This window comes from Podarcis filfolensis (genome assembly GCF_964270895.1).
Source record: "Podarcis filfolensis genome assembly, chromosome: 1".
NCBI lineage: Eukaryota > Metazoa > Chordata > Lepidosauria > Squamata > Lacertidae > Podarcis > Podarcis filfolensis.
Genome location: NC_139604.1, coordinates 106786448 through 106807369, shown reverse-complemented (window position 1 = coordinate 106807369; position 20922 = coordinate 106786448). Strand labels below are relative to the sequence as shown.

The 20922-nt window shown below is 46.2% G+C and overlaps 1 protein-coding gene across 8 annotated transcripts; it reads left to right on the top strand.

Annotated features, from left to right (window-relative positions):
* The first annotated feature begins 761 nt into the window (after positions 1-761).
* ZDHHC22 (zDHHC palmitoyltransferase 22) lies at positions 762-14441 on the top strand. Of its 8 annotated transcripts, XM_083619954.1 has the most exons (4): positions 814-1611; positions 2667-3248; positions 13665-13947; positions 14395-14441. In XM_083619954.1, exons 2-3 carry the CDS (start codon positions 2681-2683, stop codon positions 13928-13930), a joined length of 834 nt encoding a protein of 277 aa, XP_083476080.1. In that variant the 5' UTR covers positions 814-1611; positions 2667-2680; the 3' UTR covers positions 13931-13947; positions 14395-14441. The 8 variants fall into 8 exon arrangements, with proteins under 8 accessions (XP_083476085.1, XP_083476080.1, XP_083476081.1 ...); XM_083619959.1 differs by lacking the exon at positions 814-1611 and adding an exon at positions 762-806 and having other exon boundaries at positions 13665-14441; XM_083619955.1 differs by having other exon boundaries at positions 814-1214; positions 13665-14441.
* The last annotated feature ends 6481 nt before the right edge of the window (positions 14442-20922 follow it).

Sequence of the window (20922 nt, the reverse complement as noted above, 5' to 3'; positions counted from 1 at the left end):
ATGACACTTCCCACCTTCACAGGTCATCTATTCACCTTTGGTTGAAGGTGTATGTGACCCCTAAAGTAAGGCAAACAGGAAGGTTCTATAAAATTTCTGAAATATGTTTATGCTTGGCTCTGGTGGATCTCCATGGCAGGGGGGAATTGTCACACAGCTGTGAAGTCACCAACTGGGCCTTTTTATATGCCACCATTGCCTGGGAGTAACACAAGAGTTGATTGCTCCAGTGAAAGACTCTCAATTGATACTGAAGATCACTATGAGACATTCTGGATGAAGGAGCCTTCCACCTATGTTTTGTTTCCAGAAGCCTGTGTCCAATGCACACCAAACACCTGCTCTTGGGAGGTGCTGGCTTTTACCCTAAATTATATGATAATGCCATCTCAAACTTTCTCGTATTTCTTTTGCACCAGCAGAGGTTACTTATCCCTTGGGTTGCTAAAGAGAGGCAGCACTGGGAAGGTATTTCCGCATCTCACACCTGCAGGGAAACACAGCCTTTAGCCAGAATAGCCAACTGAAAGCTCCTGATTCAGGGGCAATAAGCCCCTGGATACCACATGCTGTGGGCAACTGTTGCCCTTATGCCTTGCTCTTAAGCATCCCACAGGCTTCTGGTTCGACACTGTGGGAAGCTCTGAACTAGCGGGACCTTTGGTCTGACCCAGCAGGGCTCCTCTTCTTAAGGCACGCCAGGAGGGAGCAGTGAGCACAACTTCCTTCTCCTTCCTTACCTTCTTTAGTTTTCAGGATCAGAGAAGCGGGTCATCTGCAGGAGACACTCTCCGGAGGGACTCCAGGTGGGAGCGCACCTCTTTCGGATTTCCTGAGAGTTCTCTTCCCGCCCCCGCCGCTCCATAGGCGGCTTGCTTGGCTGGTGGTGCTGAAGGGACAGCTCCCCGCCGAGCTCCCGAAGCGCTTCCCCGACAGGGTTGCGGAAGGGGCGGACAGCTCCATTAGGAAAGCCGGGGAAAGGAGGGCTCCCCACGGAGCCCGGGCGGGAGGGTGGGCTGCCGGTAGTAGCGGCTGTGCTGCTAACGGGGACTCTCCGAGCGTCTTTGCTGTTCACACCGCGGCGGCTGGAGGGGGTGGAGAGAGGGAGATCAGGCGGGGAGGGGGGGAGCAGCAGCTGGCCCGGGGGCTTCGCGGCGCACAGGGCTGGCTGGTGCTGAAGGAACAGCAGCTTCCGCTCCGCTCCAGGCTTCCAGGTAAATATGGGGACGGCGGGGAGGACCTATCCAGGCAGCGAGCAAGGGGACTTCAAGGTGAATTCCACGCTCCTTGCCAGACAGATAGCCAGACGGAGCTGACTGGGGAAGTGGAGACTCCTGGCAGGTCCCTCGCCAAGTCACCCGCCCGCAGGGCTGGAGCACAGAAAAGTTCCCAGCGGCGACCATCAGATCCGGGGAGCGGACAGAGTTCCTCGCCTCTCCGCAACGAAGGCAGCGCCTAAGTTCGCCTTCACCATGGACAGAGGCAAGGGGCGGCCCCTCGAGAACAGGCTGGGGCGCCGGGGCGCCTTGTTAGCAATGTTCTCCCACATTTGAAGTACGTGTGTCGTACATGGATTTGTTTTGGAAGAGAAAGCCAAGCGTGGAGAGCTGGGTGAGGAAGGCGGGGTGGAGAGGGAAAGTGAAGGGGTGTGTGTGTATGTGTGTGTGGCGAGGGGGAGGTAGACTTGTAGCAACACCTCCCTGTTTGGGTGTCGGAGCCCCCGCGTTCCTTAAGGTGGGTGGCTGCGTGGGGAGTGGGTGTCGGCTTGCTTCGTTCCGCGATGCGCCTTGACGGAGCAGCGATGCCAGACAGGCTGAAAGCCACAGACAGAGTTCCTTGCTGGCGCACCGCTGGCGGCTGGTGCCCGGCAGCACTTAAGCAGCTGTTTGGAGCATTTCCTGATGATGCCCATGTCAGGGCAACAGCCGCCGCGGTAATCTGCGGATTTGTGGCTTTCCAGGCGAAATTAGAGCATCGTTTTTGATCCGTATTGCAGCGGATTAGGACCGCCACCCGGATCCTCGCCTCCCCGCTATCTAATTAATAGCGCATAATAAAATAATAACGGCGCCCTGCATGGAAGAAGAGGAACTCCTGAATTGTAGGGCGAGCCTCGGCAGGTCTGCTCAGCACACACGCAAATCCTCCTCGGAGTTGAAGGGGACTCGCTCCCCGGCGAGGGTGTCTTGCAGCCTTCCAGAACAGGGGGCCACGAGGAGCAGAGAGAGCTGGGTGGCGGTGCAACCGGCAGACAGGCAGATAGGCAGGCAGGCAGGCAGGCAGGCAAGAGGCAGGCAACCTGAGAGAGACACTCCAGGGACTGCGGCCCCTGGCATCTCAGTGGCAATGCTGCCCGCCAGGGCCCTGGAGCCAGACCTGAGGCTCAGCGACGGAGAGCGAACCTTGGAGTTTGTCCTCCTGTGCACCGCTGAGCAGAGCTAGGAGGCGGAATGTGTGCGGTGTGTTTGTGAGAGATTCCACTGGGGAAGGGAGCAGGTTGGGAGGGACAAAGAGCCAAGGAGACCTGTGACGAGGTGCTTCTTTTTCTCCAGCAGCCGGGGGGGGGGGGAGAGGGGCGAATGGGGAATCTTTGTGTGCCTGGGAAAGTGCAAGTCCACAGGCTAGGCTGGTGACCACTTGCTCTCTCCTCTTGCTCCCCGTTGCAGGAATGTAATCCACAATGCTAGTCCTCAGGTTCCTCAATGTGGTCGCTCCTGCCTACTTCCTGTGCATCTCCTGTGTGACCTTCGTCCTCCAGCTCTTCCTCTTCATCCCCAGCATGTTCAAAGACCCTTCCGCCACCCCGCTCTTCTGCTCCTCTGCTTTGCTGCACGGCGCCCTCTTCCTCTTCCTCTCGGCCAACGCGCTGGGCAACTACATCCTGGTGATCCAGAACACCCCCGAGGACCTGAGCAAGGGCCTGAACTGGGTTGGAGGAGCCGATGGGGTGGCCCCCGACTGGCCCGATGGGAGCTGCCCCCCTGGCTCGGCCTTACCCAACACTCACTTCTGTAGACTGTGTGCCCGGGTCACCCAAAGGCATGACCACCACTGTTTCTTCACAGGGAACTGCATTGGGAGCAGGAACATGAGGAACTTCGTCATGTTCTGCCTGTATACTGCTTTGGCTTGCCTGGATTCCTTGGTGGCAGGGCTGGCTTACATTTCCACTGTGCTCTCCACCTCCTTTGCCAACCCACTGGCATTCCTCACTCTCCTGCCTCAGTCCATCAGCCAGTTCTTCTCAGGTCAGTGTCTTCTCCTCTAGCAGAAGGGGTGATCTGTGGCTTCCTTCCCTCTCCCCCTCTCCCTGCCAACCCTTCTTTACAAGACTTCCTTTCCCACAACAGCTGTCCCTCCAGCATTGCCAGGAGCCCGGGGGAGGGGGTGTATGTGCCTATGTGGGTTTCCTATGTTTCTTCACCCATCTTTTGCTTTAATTGCCAGGGCTGCTTATTGGAATAGCCAGCAAATAAAAAAGCCAGGGTGCTGTGCAAAGGCCACCTTGACACACAAAGGTTGGGGCCTGCTCCAGGCTACCGTCCAATGCTGTCTATGTATAATTGAATTGATTCCAAGAAAAGCACCCTGCAATGTCCTATGGGTGACTCAGTGTGGACCAGCCCAAGGCCATTGTCTGAAAGGTTTTGTACATGTTGGAAGACGGTGGAAGGAGCATTTCATTCTTGTATTATGTGACCGAGGGAAGTTAGTGTAGAGGCTGGCAAGAAAGGTTCCTTTTCCAGAGTCCTATTTTCTCAGAAACTCATTGGTTAACACCTGGACTTTGGTTCCTCCTGATCTGAACATCATGTCCATTCCTGTGAAAAGGACAGGAACTCATTATGGAGAAAATTAATACAGTTAATAATTTAATATTTCATTTAGGCAGCAGCCCTAATTAAGCCAGTCCTATTGAACCTTCAGATCAACATCACACATTAAAAACATGTCCAGCTTGCATTGAAAGCAAATGACTTTCCCCCAAAACACCCTAAGAACTGTACTCGGTGAAGGGTATTAAGAACTGTAGCTCTGTTAGCAGTAAACCACAGTTCTTATGATTCTCTGTGGGAAGTCCTGTGCTTTAAATGGGCATTGGATGTGCTTTAAATGTGTGGTGTGGATCTGCCCTTATTAACATGCATAGGATTGCACTGCTAAGCTGCTACTCTAAACACACTTGCTAGGTGTAAGTCCCATTGCTGAATAAGCATGCATAGGATTGCACTGTCATTGTCTCCTAGTGGAGGGAGACAAAAAGCAGAACTGATGTGAGGCACCCTGCTACATCCCACTTGCAAGTGCTCTGCTGACTGAATTTGAAATGTGATTCAGATTCTGACCTTTCTGGCCAAGATCAAACAGGCTTCATCATCATGCTGTTTTTCTTTTTCTCCACACCTCCGTTTGTGCCCAGTTTCTGGTTTTCCCTCCTCGTATTTGTCAATTTCCACCCCTACTGCTCTCGCTTCTGAAATTCAAGAACCATACAAAAGATCATTAAAATGAGAAGCACACACACTAAAGCCAGCCCAATACATTTTGCTGCCTGAGGCATAATAGTAAATGCCACCTCTCAAGTTAAGATGAACAGTACCCAAGGCCAGTCAAGTTATGCTGATCCCTGAAGCAGAAAATCTCACAAGTAACTTTTCTCTATCCTGGTAAAAAAAATACACTTTAAATAACAAGTTGCTGCCCTTTTTTGACACCCAAGATCTGCTGCCTGAGGTAGCTGCCTCACTTTGCCTAATGGTAGGGTTGGGGTCATGGGCACACACACACACAGATGGAGTCAGTTCAGAAAGTGATTTTTCCCACCCAACAGGCTTGCTGTCTGAGTGGATTGTGTTTCCAGAGTTTATAGACTGAACAACTTACAAGGAAGCGTTAATATCCCTTCCTGCTGCTAACATTGTACAACCAGGGAAGGATTGGGAAAAGGTCAGGGGTACATATATTGGCTTTGAGATAATCCACGGGCTTGTTGACTCTAGTCTGTTCTTTATTGTTTATAATGACTGAGGCTAAATGAACCCAGTTTGTTCCTTAGATAAAAGGATAAATTTGTATGGCTGATAAGCACACAAACGCCAGTTTACTACAGATGGTAGTGTGAAGGTAGACCTTCATTGCAATATTATTTTAAGGTGGTGTCTGAGAAGAGTGGGGTTGTTTGTTTGTTTTTAAATAATGTTGGATCAATTTCTTAAGCTGACAGCTTGCCAAGTTCATTCTGATGTTTGGACTCTGCCCAGCTTTTATAAACTGGAAAGGGAGAGGAAGAGGAAGGGCCACTGCAGTCAGGTGCTTTGTTGCGATTCCTTGATTCCATCGCCTATTCCCTAGCAGTCCTCCCGTGAGCTAAGGCATGAGTTCCAATGTGAGCTGCAAAATGGAAGAAAGGTGGGAATATATATGTAACAAATAAAATAAAACTAAATGGTGATAAAGAGTAGATCTCGTTGTTGTAGAAGTGCTGCCCCACGATAGTCCTGTTACAGGAAGCCCCGCCATGCATTCTCAATCTGAACAACCTACTTGCATGATTTATGGGGTTGTTTTATTTTAAGGCATTGATGTATCACCACCAAGGGCTTAATAACATGAAGGGTGAATGAAGAGAGAAAAATTCTGCCATGGGCTACCATCTTCCCTTTCCCCTGTGGCGCTGTGCCCCAAATAAATATTATTATAATAATAATAATAATAATAATAATAATAATAATAATCTTTTTACCCCACCCATCTGAATGGGTTGCCCCGTCTTCAGATAGGAAACAGCCTGAAGTGGGAAAAGATGGAATCGTTTCATGCTATATAGGTGCTTCCATCACAAAATAACCTTCCTGAAATGAGCAACTACAGCCAGAGGTGTTACACCTCATGTGGCCTGGAATGGATTTCAAAATTGGATTGGTATGCAAAATCATCATCGTGCTTCAGCATTCCTTAATTCATTCAGGCAGCCTTCCCATTTCTAGACCTCCCATTCAACTGTCCTCCGGGCAGTTTACAAAAATCAGTAGAATACACAAATGCAATGCAATCAATAAAACAATCTCAATACAAATGACATAAAAACTCAGAACCCAACATAAAACAGATTCAAGATAGCATAGAAATGGAGCAGCACAGAATCATTATAAACACCAGCCTAAAAAGCCAGCAAAGGGAAAACATTTGGTTCCTAGATTTCAATGCTCTAAAACCCACAACTGAATTTAAATTCTATTTCTGACATGATTAGGTTACAGCAATAGTGTTGTCAGCATATCACCTCATGTCCATCTGGAAGAAAATACATTCAGGTGGTGAAATGTGGGGGAGCTGAGTTAGCCTGCCTGCTTCAAAGCTTTTGCAAACTTTGCTCAGAATGAATAATCAAAACAACAACTTCAGCTGTTTTACTGTAGTTGCTTGCTTCAAGAAGGAGATTAAGAAACCATATGTGTTTTTAAGCAAGTGGCTTCCGGGAGAATTTCAATTAGAAGCGGGAACAAAGAAATTGACAATTTTCCCTCTGCAAATGTTAGAAACCCGACCCCTAAAATGAAGCTTGAAGCCTTTTCTGGGAGAAAATGTCTCAGCACATCTCCTGCTACAGCCTGAGCATTGAAAGGAGATAGCACAGGCGTTCAATTAATGTCTGCCTCCAGACCCCCTTCCCACGGTTTGAAATCCATCTCACAGTAGAGAAATTACATATGTCTGTTGTTTGGGGTTTTTTTTTGCTTTCCAAAGGAGCCTGGTCTCTTTTTCACTATTTAGTGTTCATGATGCCTTCCTGCAACTAATGGGACCTGACAAGGATGGAAGGATGACACTGCATTTAGAAAGCAATGTTGAACAGATCCCCTTAACGTCTCTTTCAAGTTTACAGAAGACTCTTGGAATAACCAGCTGCCACCGTCTCCTTATACTGTAACAAGCTGTCATGGGGATTCACTACAATGTGGTGGCAGAGAATCTCTCTCTTTCTCCCTCGCCGCCATATTGGAGAGTTAACTGATGAAATGGATGAGCAGCAAACTCAGGGCAGATAAAAGAAAGTGATGGTGGCCATTAGCTTAAGTGGCTTTTAAAGTAAAGATTAGACCGTTTCCTAAAAGCAGGGGTGAGGAACCTGTTGCTGGGCTACAACTCCCATCATCCTTGACCATTGGTCATGGTGGCTGGGCTGATGGGAGTTGGAGTTCAACAACATCTGGAGGACTGTAGTTTCCCCACCCTTGTCACCATGGAGAATAAGTCTATCAATGGCTACTCATCATGCATTTGTGAATGGGCAGTGAGAGTCATGTGATAACCCCAACAGGAGGTCTAAATGCTGATTGCAAATGTGTTTGGCTGAACACACTTAGGATGGTGTGCAACTAACTTATTCAGAGTTGTTGACATCCCTCTGCCTTGGGAGACAATGCAGGAGTGTGTCTTTGGGGGTGGTCAAGCTGCTGGAAGGTTGCAGAGCCTGCTGTGGCTGTAGAGACTGATACTGGAGAGACATGTTTTGCTGCAGGTGGGGCAGATGAAGGTGTCCGGTTGTGCTGCTGCAGATGCTTCTTCTCTCTGCACTCCTCCTAGCAAGCCATTTCTCCTCCAGTCACTGCTATAGATACATGACCTGACTGTCTGTCTCCAGGCACTGCGGTTGTCTGCAAGGGATTTCCACATGGCAAGGCTGGTTGTTGCCAGCCTTCCTGTCACTGTTTGCAGCACTGGTCTGCCAATGGGCCTGGTGCCTGAAGCCGACTCCCCATAGAGCACTTAGAGTAGACCCACTGAAATTAATGAACAAGGTTAGGTTAGGTCCATTAATTTAAATGGCCTGTTCTGAGTAAAGGTTAATTGGATTCCACTCTTACAGTCCTCCCCATGAGCATGGAGCCACTGCCTGTCCATGGATCCAGTTTAAGAACTTCTGAATAGGGGTCATGTTCAGAAGCAATATAGCTTCTGAATGTAGAAGAGAATGAGCAGTGGAGAGCTACTGCCATCACACTCTGATTGCAGGGTTCCCATTGTTCACGTTGAGCTGGCTCCTGCTGGAAATAGGCTGATGGATTAGATGTTGCCTCTTTCTGGTGAGGTGGAGGAGAAAGAAGAAGAATGAGGGTGTGGGATGCAATTTGCTTCTCTAGGGTTTCTCTGAGCCCCGGCACAGCCAGCCACATGCTTAAGTTAAACACAGCTTAAATTCCTGGCTGCGCTACCTAGCCTGTCGTTTGTCCCTTCCTGCTTGAATTTCTCTCCCCCCACTCTGCATTTTACTGAACTTTAATAATGATTGGTGGGAGATTATTGGCTTGTTTTTGCTCTTATTTTTATTATGCATTTTGTGTTTTTGTGTTTTGTGTTCTGAGATCTACAGATGAAGGGTGGTATACAAATTTTAATAAAATAATAATAATAATAATAATAATAATAATAATAATAATAATAATAATAGTCTGAGCCAACAAAGCACTAAAGGTGGAGAAAAGGTGGGAATTATTATTATTATTATTATTATTATTATTATTATTATTATTATTTCTTATGTCAAGCTAATGTTCCATTTGACCCATCTAGGAACTCATAAGAATCTGGGGGTTATTTTGAAAGAACTGCTATGTCCATTGCTTTGATAACAAGCCAATGGGAACTGGAGGACCCACTGAGTATCTTATACAGTGGTACCTCGGTTTATGACCATAATCCGTTCTGGAAGTCCGTTCTTAAACCGAATCCGTTCTTAAACTGAGGCACGCTTTCCCTAATGAGGCCTCCCGCCGCCGGTGCCCTTCCACTGTTTGGTTTCTGTTTGTAGACCGAGGTAAAGTTCGCAAACCAGAACACTACTTCTGGTTTTGTGGAGTTCATAAATTGAATCGTTCATAAACAGGACTGTTCTTAAACTGAGGTACCACTGTACCTAGAACACTAGAACAACCAAGCCATAACCCTTCTGGTCTCACCAGGAAATTACCTGTAGCTTTCCTAATGAGATCAGAAGAATTGTGACTTGACTATGCTTTGCTTAGTATGGTTCTCCCTGTTGCTTGGATGAGAATAATTCTGATCTTTCCTACTGACCTCTTGACAATATCTCCTTCAAGCTGAGACAGTAACATTACAAATGTCTTTAACAGAACCCTGAAGGAATTACTTGCTGAGGTTTGATCATTATATAAATACCTTGATAAATGTTATAGAAAACTCTTTAAACAGCATCAAGGATTGCATAGTAGAACCCTTGGTCATGTCCGTCCATTTTATTCAATTCTCCTGATATATTTGAGTTTTGTACATGTTTTCTGAGTATCCCTGAAGCAATTTAAGTACAGGTAAATGCATTCCTGTTTAACCCACTGCCTAATTATCCAGCTGTTTGGGATGCTTCTTAGGCTATTTGGAGAAATGAGGTTGTTACATAGTTCTATGAGTCACTGAAGCTATTAAAACTAGCTAATAGTCTGGGTCCAATTTTCTTCTCCATAGACATTATATAATATTTTAAAACAAACCATTATTTTCCTCCAATTTTCATACCATTAAAGTAAGGGGGAATACCTAGCGGTAGCACCATTATTGGTAACACACAATATGAAACTCATTAACTATCAATAATTTAATAATGATCATCCATGGCGTAAATCAAAAGAATGGGTTTTTATCCTATTACAGGCATTCAATGCCAGGATGTCTGTGTTATCACCCTGCTTTGTTACATACATTTAAGCTGCTCCACTGGCCCTTCTTTACAAGATTGTTTATTTCATTGAAATCGTTTAAATATATTTTAAACACCTTACAATTTAACTTAAAGCATCAAAACATTACAGACAAAGGTCAAATAAAACACACTTTTAAAGCAGCAAGGAAAACAAAATATTGAACATAAATGTTCAAATAACTTGAACATAGAACATTGTAGTTAAACGCCAAGTCTGGTGTTTCAGCTGGCTAAAGATCTTTTCTTAAAGTTCAGTTCTGTCGCAATGTTACAATGTTCTCTGATCCTCACCGTGCAAACCTTGGAAGATAAGGAGATATATTAGAGGGCCTCATTAGTGGATCTCTTAGAGCAGGCAGATTTATTGCAGGGGTGGGTTGTTGTTTTTAGGTTTGTAGTCCTAAGCCATTTTAAAGCAGGCATGGAGAACTTGTGGCCTTCCATATGTTGTTCAATTCTTAGCAACCCCAACCAGCATGGCCAATGATTGGGGTTGATGGAAGTTGCAGTTCAACTATAGCCAGAGCCAGAAGTTCCTCAGTCCTGCTTTAAAGATAAGAACTAGGATCTGGAATTATGACAAGGGGCCAATGCCCTTGAGGGTACAATGAGCGAAGGCTTCTCGTCTTGCACCAAGAGGCTTCCTGTCGTCGTACTTCTGGTTTCCTGTGGCTGTGGTCAATTTGAGCAATGTGTGTCAGCACCCTAATTTAGCCCATTAAGTTCAACAGGATTGAGATGTGACTAGCTTTCTGGGGCTTCTGAGTGAATTCACATGATAAATGACAAATGAAAAGATTAAACCAGCTTTTCTTTTGAGGAAGGTGAATATATTTCTTGATCAAAGTAAATATATTCAAGGGTTTGGGGCGGGGGGGAAGAGAGTGACACAAATTGGCACTGTCCTGATTCTATCTATTCCAGCGAGGTATCTGTGTTAGTTTGTAGCTCAAAAAGAGAACATAATAAAAGCTCATGGCACCTTAAAAGACTAACAGATTTCTTGTGGCATAAATGTTTGTGGAGCCAGCCCATTTCATCCTTATAAGATATAAGGTATTAGGTACAGGGAAGGGGGGAATTGTACGTAAACTGTGAATTCAAATGATTGTGACAGGTAAAAAGTACAGTCTGAGTTAAAGCTTAGATGCATGCAGAATAAACACAGTGACTATTCATAGCCACAGTAATTGTTGACAACATAATCAACCTAGAATTGCTAAGTCAATAAACATCTCCAGCAGTGGTTTTCAGCTTGTGTGCCGTGGCACCCTGGGGTGCTTTGAATGATGGTCAGGGGTGCTGCAGGCAACATTGGCCTTTGTCTCTCTTTCTTTCCCTCCCTCCTCTGATGTGCCCTCTTGTCTCTGCCTCCCAAAGGCTTGCACTACTGTTTATTGCAGCAGCCTTGGATATAAGCTCTGAAGGTGAATGGCGCCTCTGGAAGGCACCTCTCTTTGGGGTGGGGGGCAGCTCAGAGACCAGGGATGGCAGAAGCAGCTGCCCGGAGGGAACACTCCACAAGGAAGGGTGTTCAAAAAAGGGTGAGGCAAGGGGTTACATAACTGGGCTCCTGAGTCCCACAGGGGTGCCACAGTAAGAAAGTAGTTGGTTAAGGGAGCTGCAGACTCAAAAAGGTTGAAAACCTCTGATCGACAACAAGACAAAAAACCATAGAGCTGGAAGGGACCCTGGGAGTCACCTAGTCCAACCCTCTGCAATGTAGGGTTCTCAACACGTGGTCTCCCATCCAATTTGAAACCTTACTGGATCCTGCTTAGCTTTGCAAATGTGCTAGCCGATTTATTGCTGCACCACTTTCACCCCTATTCAGGTATTCCCAGACAGAATCAAAATTCTCAGTAAGTTCCAATTCAGTATTTCTGAACAGGAGCCTCTCCTTGAAATCCCCTAGTAGGAGAACCACAGCTTACAGGACAGCAGCAGAGTGCCCCTGGAGAACTGAAAGAAGAGTTGCATTATTAAGTGAGAAGGAAGCCTGTGTAGGCAATAAACAAAGGTCAGGAATAAGGTTGCCTGGGTTCAGTGCAAAGTGTTAGGTTTATAATGAAGCTGTTCTGGTGAGACTGGTTAGGAATGCAGAGAATATAAGCAGATGGGAAAGATCAGTTAACTGCTGACTTCTAGAGCCAGAGCAGGCAACAAAGGTCTATTTCTTTTGGCTAACGTCCCAATGGTCCAATATTACATGTGCCAAATGTCTCTAGATCCAATCCTGGCAGAAGCCTCTGGTCTAGCCTACATACATAGGAGGGGTAGGATTAATATATAAACCTCAAACTGTCAATGTTTGGCACATCTGACAACATGGTTGATTCCCAAAGAGAGGAATTAAGCACAATAACATTGAAAGCCTCCTGCTTTCTTACAGCTTCATATGGGATGAAGCTCCTGCTCTCCAAGTCATATGACAACACATTTCCTATTCGAATTCTTCCTAGAAGGCTCATTTTGGTGCATTGTTTTATCTTATCTCCTGACATTTAGACTAATGACTGGGATGTTGTTTATATTCTGCAGAATTTTCCATTTTGACCCTGTCACTAAGAATTAGCCACAATGTAAACTACTCTAAAGAAATGTTGGATTTTAACTCCACTTCCCCCCGATACTGCAATTAGGGAGCTGCTGAAAAAAGACAACTGAAATATTTATTTAACCGTGCAATCTTATGTATGCCAATCTACTTGGAAGTTGGTCCTGCTTTGTTCAGTGAGGCTTACTCCCGAGAAAGTATGGTTCTAGCCTTAGTCCTGCATCTTCCTCCCCTTGATTCTGTTTAACTGTAACCTTCTACATTTGCCACATTTCACCTTTGCTTGCTGTACTGCGGAAGAACTGAAATCAGAAGAACCTACCTCATACTGAGGGAAACCAATGGCCTACCTGGCTCAGTTCTGTCAACACTGACTGGCAGTAGCCCTTCAGAGGTCCAGACCAGGGACATTCCCAGACCAGTATCCCAGGAGATGCTGAGGATTCTACCTGGGACCTGCAAATGCTATTGAGCTTCTTCTGGCTCTTGGCAGCTGAAAATCTGCTTCTAAGCACTAGCTACAGATTAAGCCACTAACTGCAAACAAGCCATCTTGGCTTCAGGTTTTGGAGGGGGTAGGGAGCTCTGGCAAGATGCCCCCCAGGGACACCCTGCTCCTTGTCACTGTCATCACGTCTTCTGGGCCCCATGGACAGAGTGAAGCCAGTGCAGATTGCAGTTCCATCTCCTTGCTGTTGGCACTGCTTGCAGGCTTGGAGAGAGCAGTTAGCAAGAGTGATGGAAGGGGGAAAGGGGTACAGAAGCAGGGGCAGCTTTGGGGTGCAGCCATAAATTCTCTGCTAGGGTCTAGGCCCTGGCACATCTCACAACAAACTTTCACAGCAAACTTCCTTTTGGGCACTGTGCCAACTGCCTCCAGTATAGAAGTATTATTATTAATAATAATATTACTTATTGAATTTATATACCACCCTATGATACAAACCATTTTCTCTGTTCCAGGATGGACAGATATCATCACACTATGAGTGAATGTCCATGTTAGAAAATAAGGAAAGCCTGCTGGATCAGGCCAATGGCCCATGTGGTCCAGCATGCTGTTCTCACAGTGGCCAACTGGTAAACCCCACGAGCAGAACCCGAGTTCAGAACCAATCTACCTCCCTGTAGTTTCTTGCAGTTGGTATTCAGAAACATCACTGCCTCTGACCATACAGCTGGAGCATAGTCATCATGGCTAGTAGCCCTTGATACCCTCAAGGAATTTATTCTATCCCATTTCAAAGCCATCCAAGATGGTGGCCATCCCTGTCTCCTCCCATGGCAGTGAGTTCCATAGCTAAACGATGCACCATGTGAAGATGTACTTTCTTTTATCTGTCCCAAATCTCCCAACATTTTCTCTTCCCTTCCCCTTTGGCACTGCAGGAGCTCTGCTAAGCTTGGAGATGTTTGTCATCCTCATGCTATACCTCTGGCTGGGGATCGGACTCGCCTGCGCCGGCTTCTGCTGCCACCAAATGCTGCTGATCTTGCGAGGGCAAACGCGGTACCAGGTGCGGAAGGGGGTGGCGGCCCGAGCCCGTCCTTGGAAGAAGAACCTGGAAGAGGTCTTTGGGAAGAGGTGGCTGCTCGGACTACTCATCCCTGTGCTCAACGTAGGAAGCGACTATCACAGGCAGAAGGAGCAGTGACGCCGCCCGGCACACAGGTGCGCATGCGCACACGTACATGCACATGCGTGGGCCATAATGGAGTTGCAGCACTTTGAGGCACTTCTCTCCCCCCACTTCTCAGCCTTGCCACCTACAGGAAGGGAGGCAACTATCAAGCTAGCTGGGCTGATTCTGTATTTTAGAAGGGGAAATTGTGGCCCGTGTTATATGTGAAGCTACAGCAGTAATCTCTGGGTTGCTAAAAGCGTTCATCAGACCCACCCTTGGGACTCTGAATCATTTTCTCACTGTGCCCCTTCTCACAATCTTCTCCCTTCCCACCTTGCCTTTCATGCTTGACTTGCCGTAGGAGTAGCAACAACAACACCCCCCACCATCTCAAGGTAGTCTGCGTTGCTCTGAGTAGGCTGTAAGCACAGCAGAGACTCCTGTGGGATTTGCCCAATCTGTTACTTGAAAGCTGCTTCTTCTTCTTTTTGCAGTTTTTCAACTGACCCCAATATAGCAAGGAGCCGGTTTCACAAGAGCAGCAGAGTGTGGTTGGTGAAGCACTTTAAGGTGCAAGGAATGACAACTGCTGGGGAGGCAGATGGTATATGCCTGCACACTTCAGAGATGACAAGCATTTCCCTGCCCACTTCCTAGTTGCTCCCCCCCCCCACTCCAACATCCAGGAACGATGGTTAACAGCCTGAGCATGTGGCCTGCCCAGGGTGGCTGATTTTTATTTTTCTATTTTTTAGAGAATGAGGTTCCTTTTCAACCCACTTGCCCTGATCCCTGACACATAGAGCTGTTCAAAGCCCATCTTGCCAATAAGGTGAGGAAACAAGCTTATTAGGGTTGTGCGCAATGATGGCAACAGGGACAGCAGGCAAGCGTATGTGAATGGAACGACTGAATGTATGAAGACATTAAAGTTCTGGACTGTCTTATACTGAGGCAGAGCACTGGTCCACTGAGCCCACGATTGTCTGACTTACAGCGGCTCTACATCAGGAGTAGGCAATCTCAGGCCCATGGGCTGGATGCTGCCCAATTGCCTTCTCAATCCGGCCCACAGACGGTCTGGGAATCAGCGTGTTTTTACATGAGTAGAATGTGTCCTTTTATTTAAAATGCATCTCTGGGTTATTTGTGGGGCATAGGAATTCGTTCACCCCCCCCCAAAAAAATATATAGTCCAGCCCACCACATGGTCTGAGGGACGGTGGACCGACCCACGGCTGAAAAAGGTTGTTGACCCCTGCTCTACATGATTGTAAGAAGAAGTATTTTCTAAGCTCAATCCGTTAACTCACAAGTTGGCAACCCACAGCTTGGTGCCAACAAATGGCCCTCCACCTCCTCTTTAAGAGGAAAAGATGATGAGAGGGAAGTTGTGTGCACATTACTGTGGCTCCTGTGCACTCTCACTGCTGGTGTTCGAAGCTGAGTGCACACCACCATTAGCCACAGTCCATATGCATCCTGTAGTTTCTGCCGTTTAATGCCTTTCCCCTCAGACCAGCTTCCTTCCAATTTGAAAAGGTAAGTCGCAGTTAAGCAGAGATGCGTTGCACTTCAGCCATCCGTTGCACATGCGCAGAGGACAGCACATGCGCAGAGCTTGGCTTCCTTGAATAGGAGTTCGGAAGGTTTGCAGGTGTGGGAAAACAAGCCTGGAAATGGTGTGTAAGGCGATGTAAACATGTGGCTTGAAAATGCAGCAGGTGGAAATGACCCCATTGTGTACATGATCATGTAAGTTGTGTACATGCTCAGAAGATGAGGGGATGAGTGTTACTGGATGATGGACAGATGTGTGAGTGCAAATGGAGGGATGGGTGAAAGGGAGAAAGTAGTGATGCCCCCCCCTTTTGCTTTGGCCCAACCTCTCACCACCAGTAAGTGTCCCTGTCACTTTCTTCTGATGGAACGCAGCCTTTGACACCCCCGCCCCAAAGTTTACCCACCCATTTAATTGGAGATGGCAGGGGCTGAACCTAGGACCTTCAGCACCAAAGTTGCGTGCTTTGTCACTGGGCTATGGGCTCCTGCCTTCTCAAGGGACCTCTCACATGGAGGAGTACCCTAAGACTGCATTGTTGCGTATGTGAGAGAGGGGAGTGAATGAGCAGAGGCTGGAGAAGAATGGGGTGGTGTAGGTGAAGGGACTTATTTGAAAAGTGAGTTGTGTCTGAGAATTAACAGGGGTTTCTTTTCCATCATGCTTATGTTGGAATGAAGGAAGCATAGTCTACCCTAGGTCAGAGCTACCCTAGGTCCCAGCTCACAAAGGACCAACGCTGCTTCGTTGTTAAGTATAAAAGTCTTTATTGAAGTTCAGTTTCACTTCCAGAGCCGCAGCGCGCAGCCCCACGTCTAAAGTGTCAGACCACTGATGCTCCGTCTGAGTCTCCTCCCCCTTGACACCAATTTAAGATTCTAGCCTTGCTCCACCTTCTCCGCTGCTCCTTCCTCCTCTGGGTCCGCCTGCCCGCCGGGGTTCCGCCCTTTCTAGCCTCTTCTCCCGCTGATTCCCCTGAGCCTTCTCCCTCCCTCCGGCGGGCTTTAGGAGCTGGTTCCCCATCCGGGTCTCCTGCTGTTCCGCGCGCCTGCACATTTGAACTTGGCGCGCGCGCGCAGCCAGCAGCTTTCCTCCTGACCGTTCCACTGCTGCTGTCACTGCTTCCCCCATCGGGGGGGCTAGCTGCAACTGACCTCCCCTCCGTTGGAGGCGTGGTCAGCCCTGACTCCCTCTCTGGAGGAGACACTGCCCCTGACACATGTGACTCCTCCCCCCCACTACGCTCTGGTGGGGAAACTGGTCCCGATCCTCCACTGCTGCTTTGGGGTTCCCCTCTGGCTCCTTGTTTCTGGTGCGTCCCCCCTGGGACCCCCCTTGCCCTGACCATCGGCGCCCCCTTCTGGGAATCTTCTGATTCACTGGAGAAGCTCATGGAATCTCTCGGGCCACTGTCATACTCCCCTACGCTGCCCTCGGATTCTTCCCCTTCGCTCTCCCAATTCTCTCTCCCCAGTGCTCCTGCTCCTGATTCCCTGACACATAGTCTATGTACTTCTATCTGTAGCCAGCCCTCCCCCATTCCATGTACAAAAGCCAACTAAAATGGCAATGGAATCTTACTTCAACATTAGGAATGGAGGAGAAAGTTGATTCAGTATGCATTTAAAACTGGATCTCTCAAATCCACACTTTCCAAAACAATATGTGAACTGAAACACAAAGCTATCCTTTGAAATTTGCACTTATCTGAATTTTGGTTCTTCAACCAATGTTTACAAAAATGCATATTTTAGGAGACACATGCATAAAAATGAAGATATTGGCAAAAATAATGTGCACAAATGCATTATGTTGGGGCAAAGTGATTGTCCAAATGTGTACATTAATCAAAGTTGCTTATAAAAGCGTGTTAAGAGAGTTTGCACTAAAATGCTGATGATTTTGCAAATTGCTTCCAAATGTGGAGAAGTCAGTTTAAGATGGGTAAAATGAGAAACGAAGAGAGCCAAAACTGACAGTTCCCTATTCAACACTGGTGATGGAACAGAGTCACCAACTGCACCATGGGCCAGTAAGCTAACCCTGAGGACACACAGCACCGGCTGCCTGGGGCAACTTCCTAGCTCTGTCTAACGGCAGGGCTGGCTCTTTCAATAAGTTGCTTCCATAAGGAAATATCTGCTACCCATTCTGGCTGACTAATGTGCAATCTGCCTGACAAAAGGAAGAGCAGGAATGGTTGGCTAGTAGCTATAGCAGTACTCTTCCTTTTTCACCTTTGGTAAACCCATTTTGCAGCTTTTTAGTGGTGTTGCAAAAAAAACAAAAACAAAAAATTCACTATGATCAATGAAATGTATATGTACACCCAGGGCAACAATGCCCGTCTTGCACCACTTTCAGCTTTCTTCAAAACTCCCATCAGTCTCCAACTTAAGAGGGCATGAGATGTAATTTTGCATGTGTCAGGGAGCAAGTGAGATAGTGAACTGAATTATTGAAGGGAAGACTCTAAGCAGCAGCCCTTGAAGGCAGGCCCTCAAATTAGCACTTTGTAATAAACAATTCTTTCATGATTAATAGGGTGAAGAGTTCATACCATACATGGACGATAAGAGACATTTCAAGGAAGAAAACCATTCAATCTCATTTTTTTATTTCTATTTTTATCATCCTTCCGCAGCCAAGCTCTGTTCCATATTGTTATTCTAATCATGACTGCCTCTTGGGCCACACCAACCTGTTCTGTCTTAAAACAGCCTCCCCCAATCTGGCACCCATAATGTTTTGGGCTACAACTCCCATCAGACACAGCCAGCCACATAGTCCAAAACATCTGGAGGGCACCAAGTTGGGGAAGGATGTCTTAGAGCCAGTGTGGTGTAGTGGTTAAGAGCGGTAGTCTCGTGATCTGGGGAACTGGGTTCGCGTCTCCGCTCCTCCACATGCAGCTGCTGGGTGACCTTGGGCCAGTCACACTTCTTTGAAGTCTCTCAGCCCCACTCACCTCACAGAGTGTTTGTTGTGGGGGAGGAAGGGAAAGGAGAATGTTAGCCGCTTTGAGACTCCTGAAGGGGAGTGAAAGGCGGGATATCAAATCCAAACTCTTCTTCTTCTTCTTAATGATGCTTCTAGCAACATCTTCATTCAACTCCATGGGGGCAATTAACTTAGTTTAGTCTAAACTGCAGGGATTAATCAGATCAGTGGAGAAGCTGATATACAACTTGGACATACACCCATTGTCCATGTACCAGAACCCTATAGTGGATGGTGCCTTATTTTTTTTAAAAAAGGTAACAAAATCTGTCAGCCTCTTTCAGCTAAGCACATTTTATGCTGGTGCCCATATTGGATTTTGCAGACATTGAAAATCCATCTCTTTTTCACAATTCAGAAATAGATATTTGTGTTTCACTTATTTTTTAATTAGGAACTTACATCCTGAAAATGGAAATCTAAGCACATGTGCTAATGCTGAAATCTGCCCACAGAAGAACCCCACGAACAAAACACATTTTACCTTTTTCCATATGCAAATTACCTATTTATTTTCTACAACTTGACCCCGCCCTTTTGGTACCTGTGCTTTAAAACGATAAAATCAACAACTGAAACAATTAAAGCAGAATAAACACAGAAAATAAATGAGCAGCATTTAAAACCTAGCAGGAGCTCCGAAGTTAAAATTAGCACAGACTATTTATAAGGGCTAGGTGGGGGGGGGGGAGAGAGATTCAGCTGGTGCCAAAACAACACAAAGAGGAGTACCAGGAAAGTTTGCCTGGGAAGAGTGTTCAACAAAGAGGGCATCACCATTGAGAAGGCTTTCTCCCCAGTCATCATCCAGCTCACCTCAGAGGACAGAGGCACCCGGAAGAGTCAACATTTCCTCAACATTCAAGTTAGTGTCATATTTGTATTAGTAACATAAGGAAACCTTAATGCTGCTCTTGAGTTGGCTGGAAGGATCACAGTTAGCAATTGGTGCTGGATCTTTTCCTTTCACAACATGGTTGGTTCACATTTGGTGGAGAGATGTGGTCCAAGGAACTGTACAAGTCATATTTCTCACATATCCATTGACAATAAGCTTTGTCCATGTCCTTGTCACATAGCTTTGTAGTGCCAATATGCACACAAAAGAAACATATTAAATAAGCATATTCTGAAGAGGTGTTTTGACCTTGAGAACATCTCAAAAGAAGAAATTGCTAACAGGTTAGATAGATGGTAGCACACATAGAGAAGTGGCTTACTAAATAAGACATGTGCTTGCATGAAAATGCCTTTATTTACCTAGCTATCTCCTCTGCTGCATTTTCACACTTAACAATAAAATGTATTGATTTTTTTTAAAATAAAAAATAGTTTGTCTCTTCTGTGCTGTGATCTTTAACTTCTCTTTTGGGAAATGGAGAGGAAGGATGAGCCTGCTAGACTCTTAAATAGCATAAACAAAAGAATTCATTTTATTATTACATAAAATATTTCAAGTTAGCCTAGCAATTAGATATCAGGTCAGTGTAAAAATAAGGCCAAAAAGGGTCATGCCAGCATCATAAAATTTTAAACCATAAAATCGTAAAATGATGTAGCTTATTGATTTTCTCTTTCTCTCTGGTTCTACAATGTGTGTCTCTTGTGTAACTACTCTTGGCTTTTCATTTTGGACTCCTTAAATCTTTAATGCTAAATCTCTTATATAAGAAACAAAGATTCATGAACTACTGCATGCTACGTTTTCAACATCAGAGAGTTCAGTCGTGGAAAGTTGAGGAACCTTAGGCTCCCCAGGTGTTTTTGGATTGCAACCCCATCAGCTTCTGTCATGTTGGCCAATGGTCAGGAATGATGAAAACTAGAGTCCAATAGCATCTGAAGCACACCAGTTCCTCCACCCCTGCTTGCTCACAAAGATCCTCTGGAGAGGCTCTCCTCCAGAATTTCTCCCATCAGCATGTGAATTGAGTTAGGCTGGGTAACAGGAAAGGACTGTCCCCATGACCATATGCAGACTATAGAGCTCCCGCTTAAGGGAGACCTTTGCTTACTCCCTGATGGTCTTCTGTCACCTTGTGATGACCGTTTTATTTTACCAGGCTTTTGGCCTGCCACATGATTATTTTTATGTTCTCTTTTAAGAATTTTTCTTTACAGAGTTTTGTGTGCTATCCCAGTCTCTTTTTGTATTGTTTATTTGGGGGTGTCTGTGTGTGAATGCTTGTTTACAAAGCTATTGCACTACCAACCTTACTGTATGCTTGTGAAACAATGACTTATAAATGCCATTGCCAGCTCCTTGAAAGATTCCATCAATGGTGTCTCCAAAAATTTTTATACCTCACTTGGGAAGACAGGCAAACTAATGCCAGTGTACTGGAAGAAGCAAAGATCACCAGTGTCAAAGCAATGATTCTTCAACATCAACTTCCTTGGACTGGTCATGTTGTGCGGATGCCTGATGATCGTCTTCCAAAGCAACTAGTCTATTTTGAAC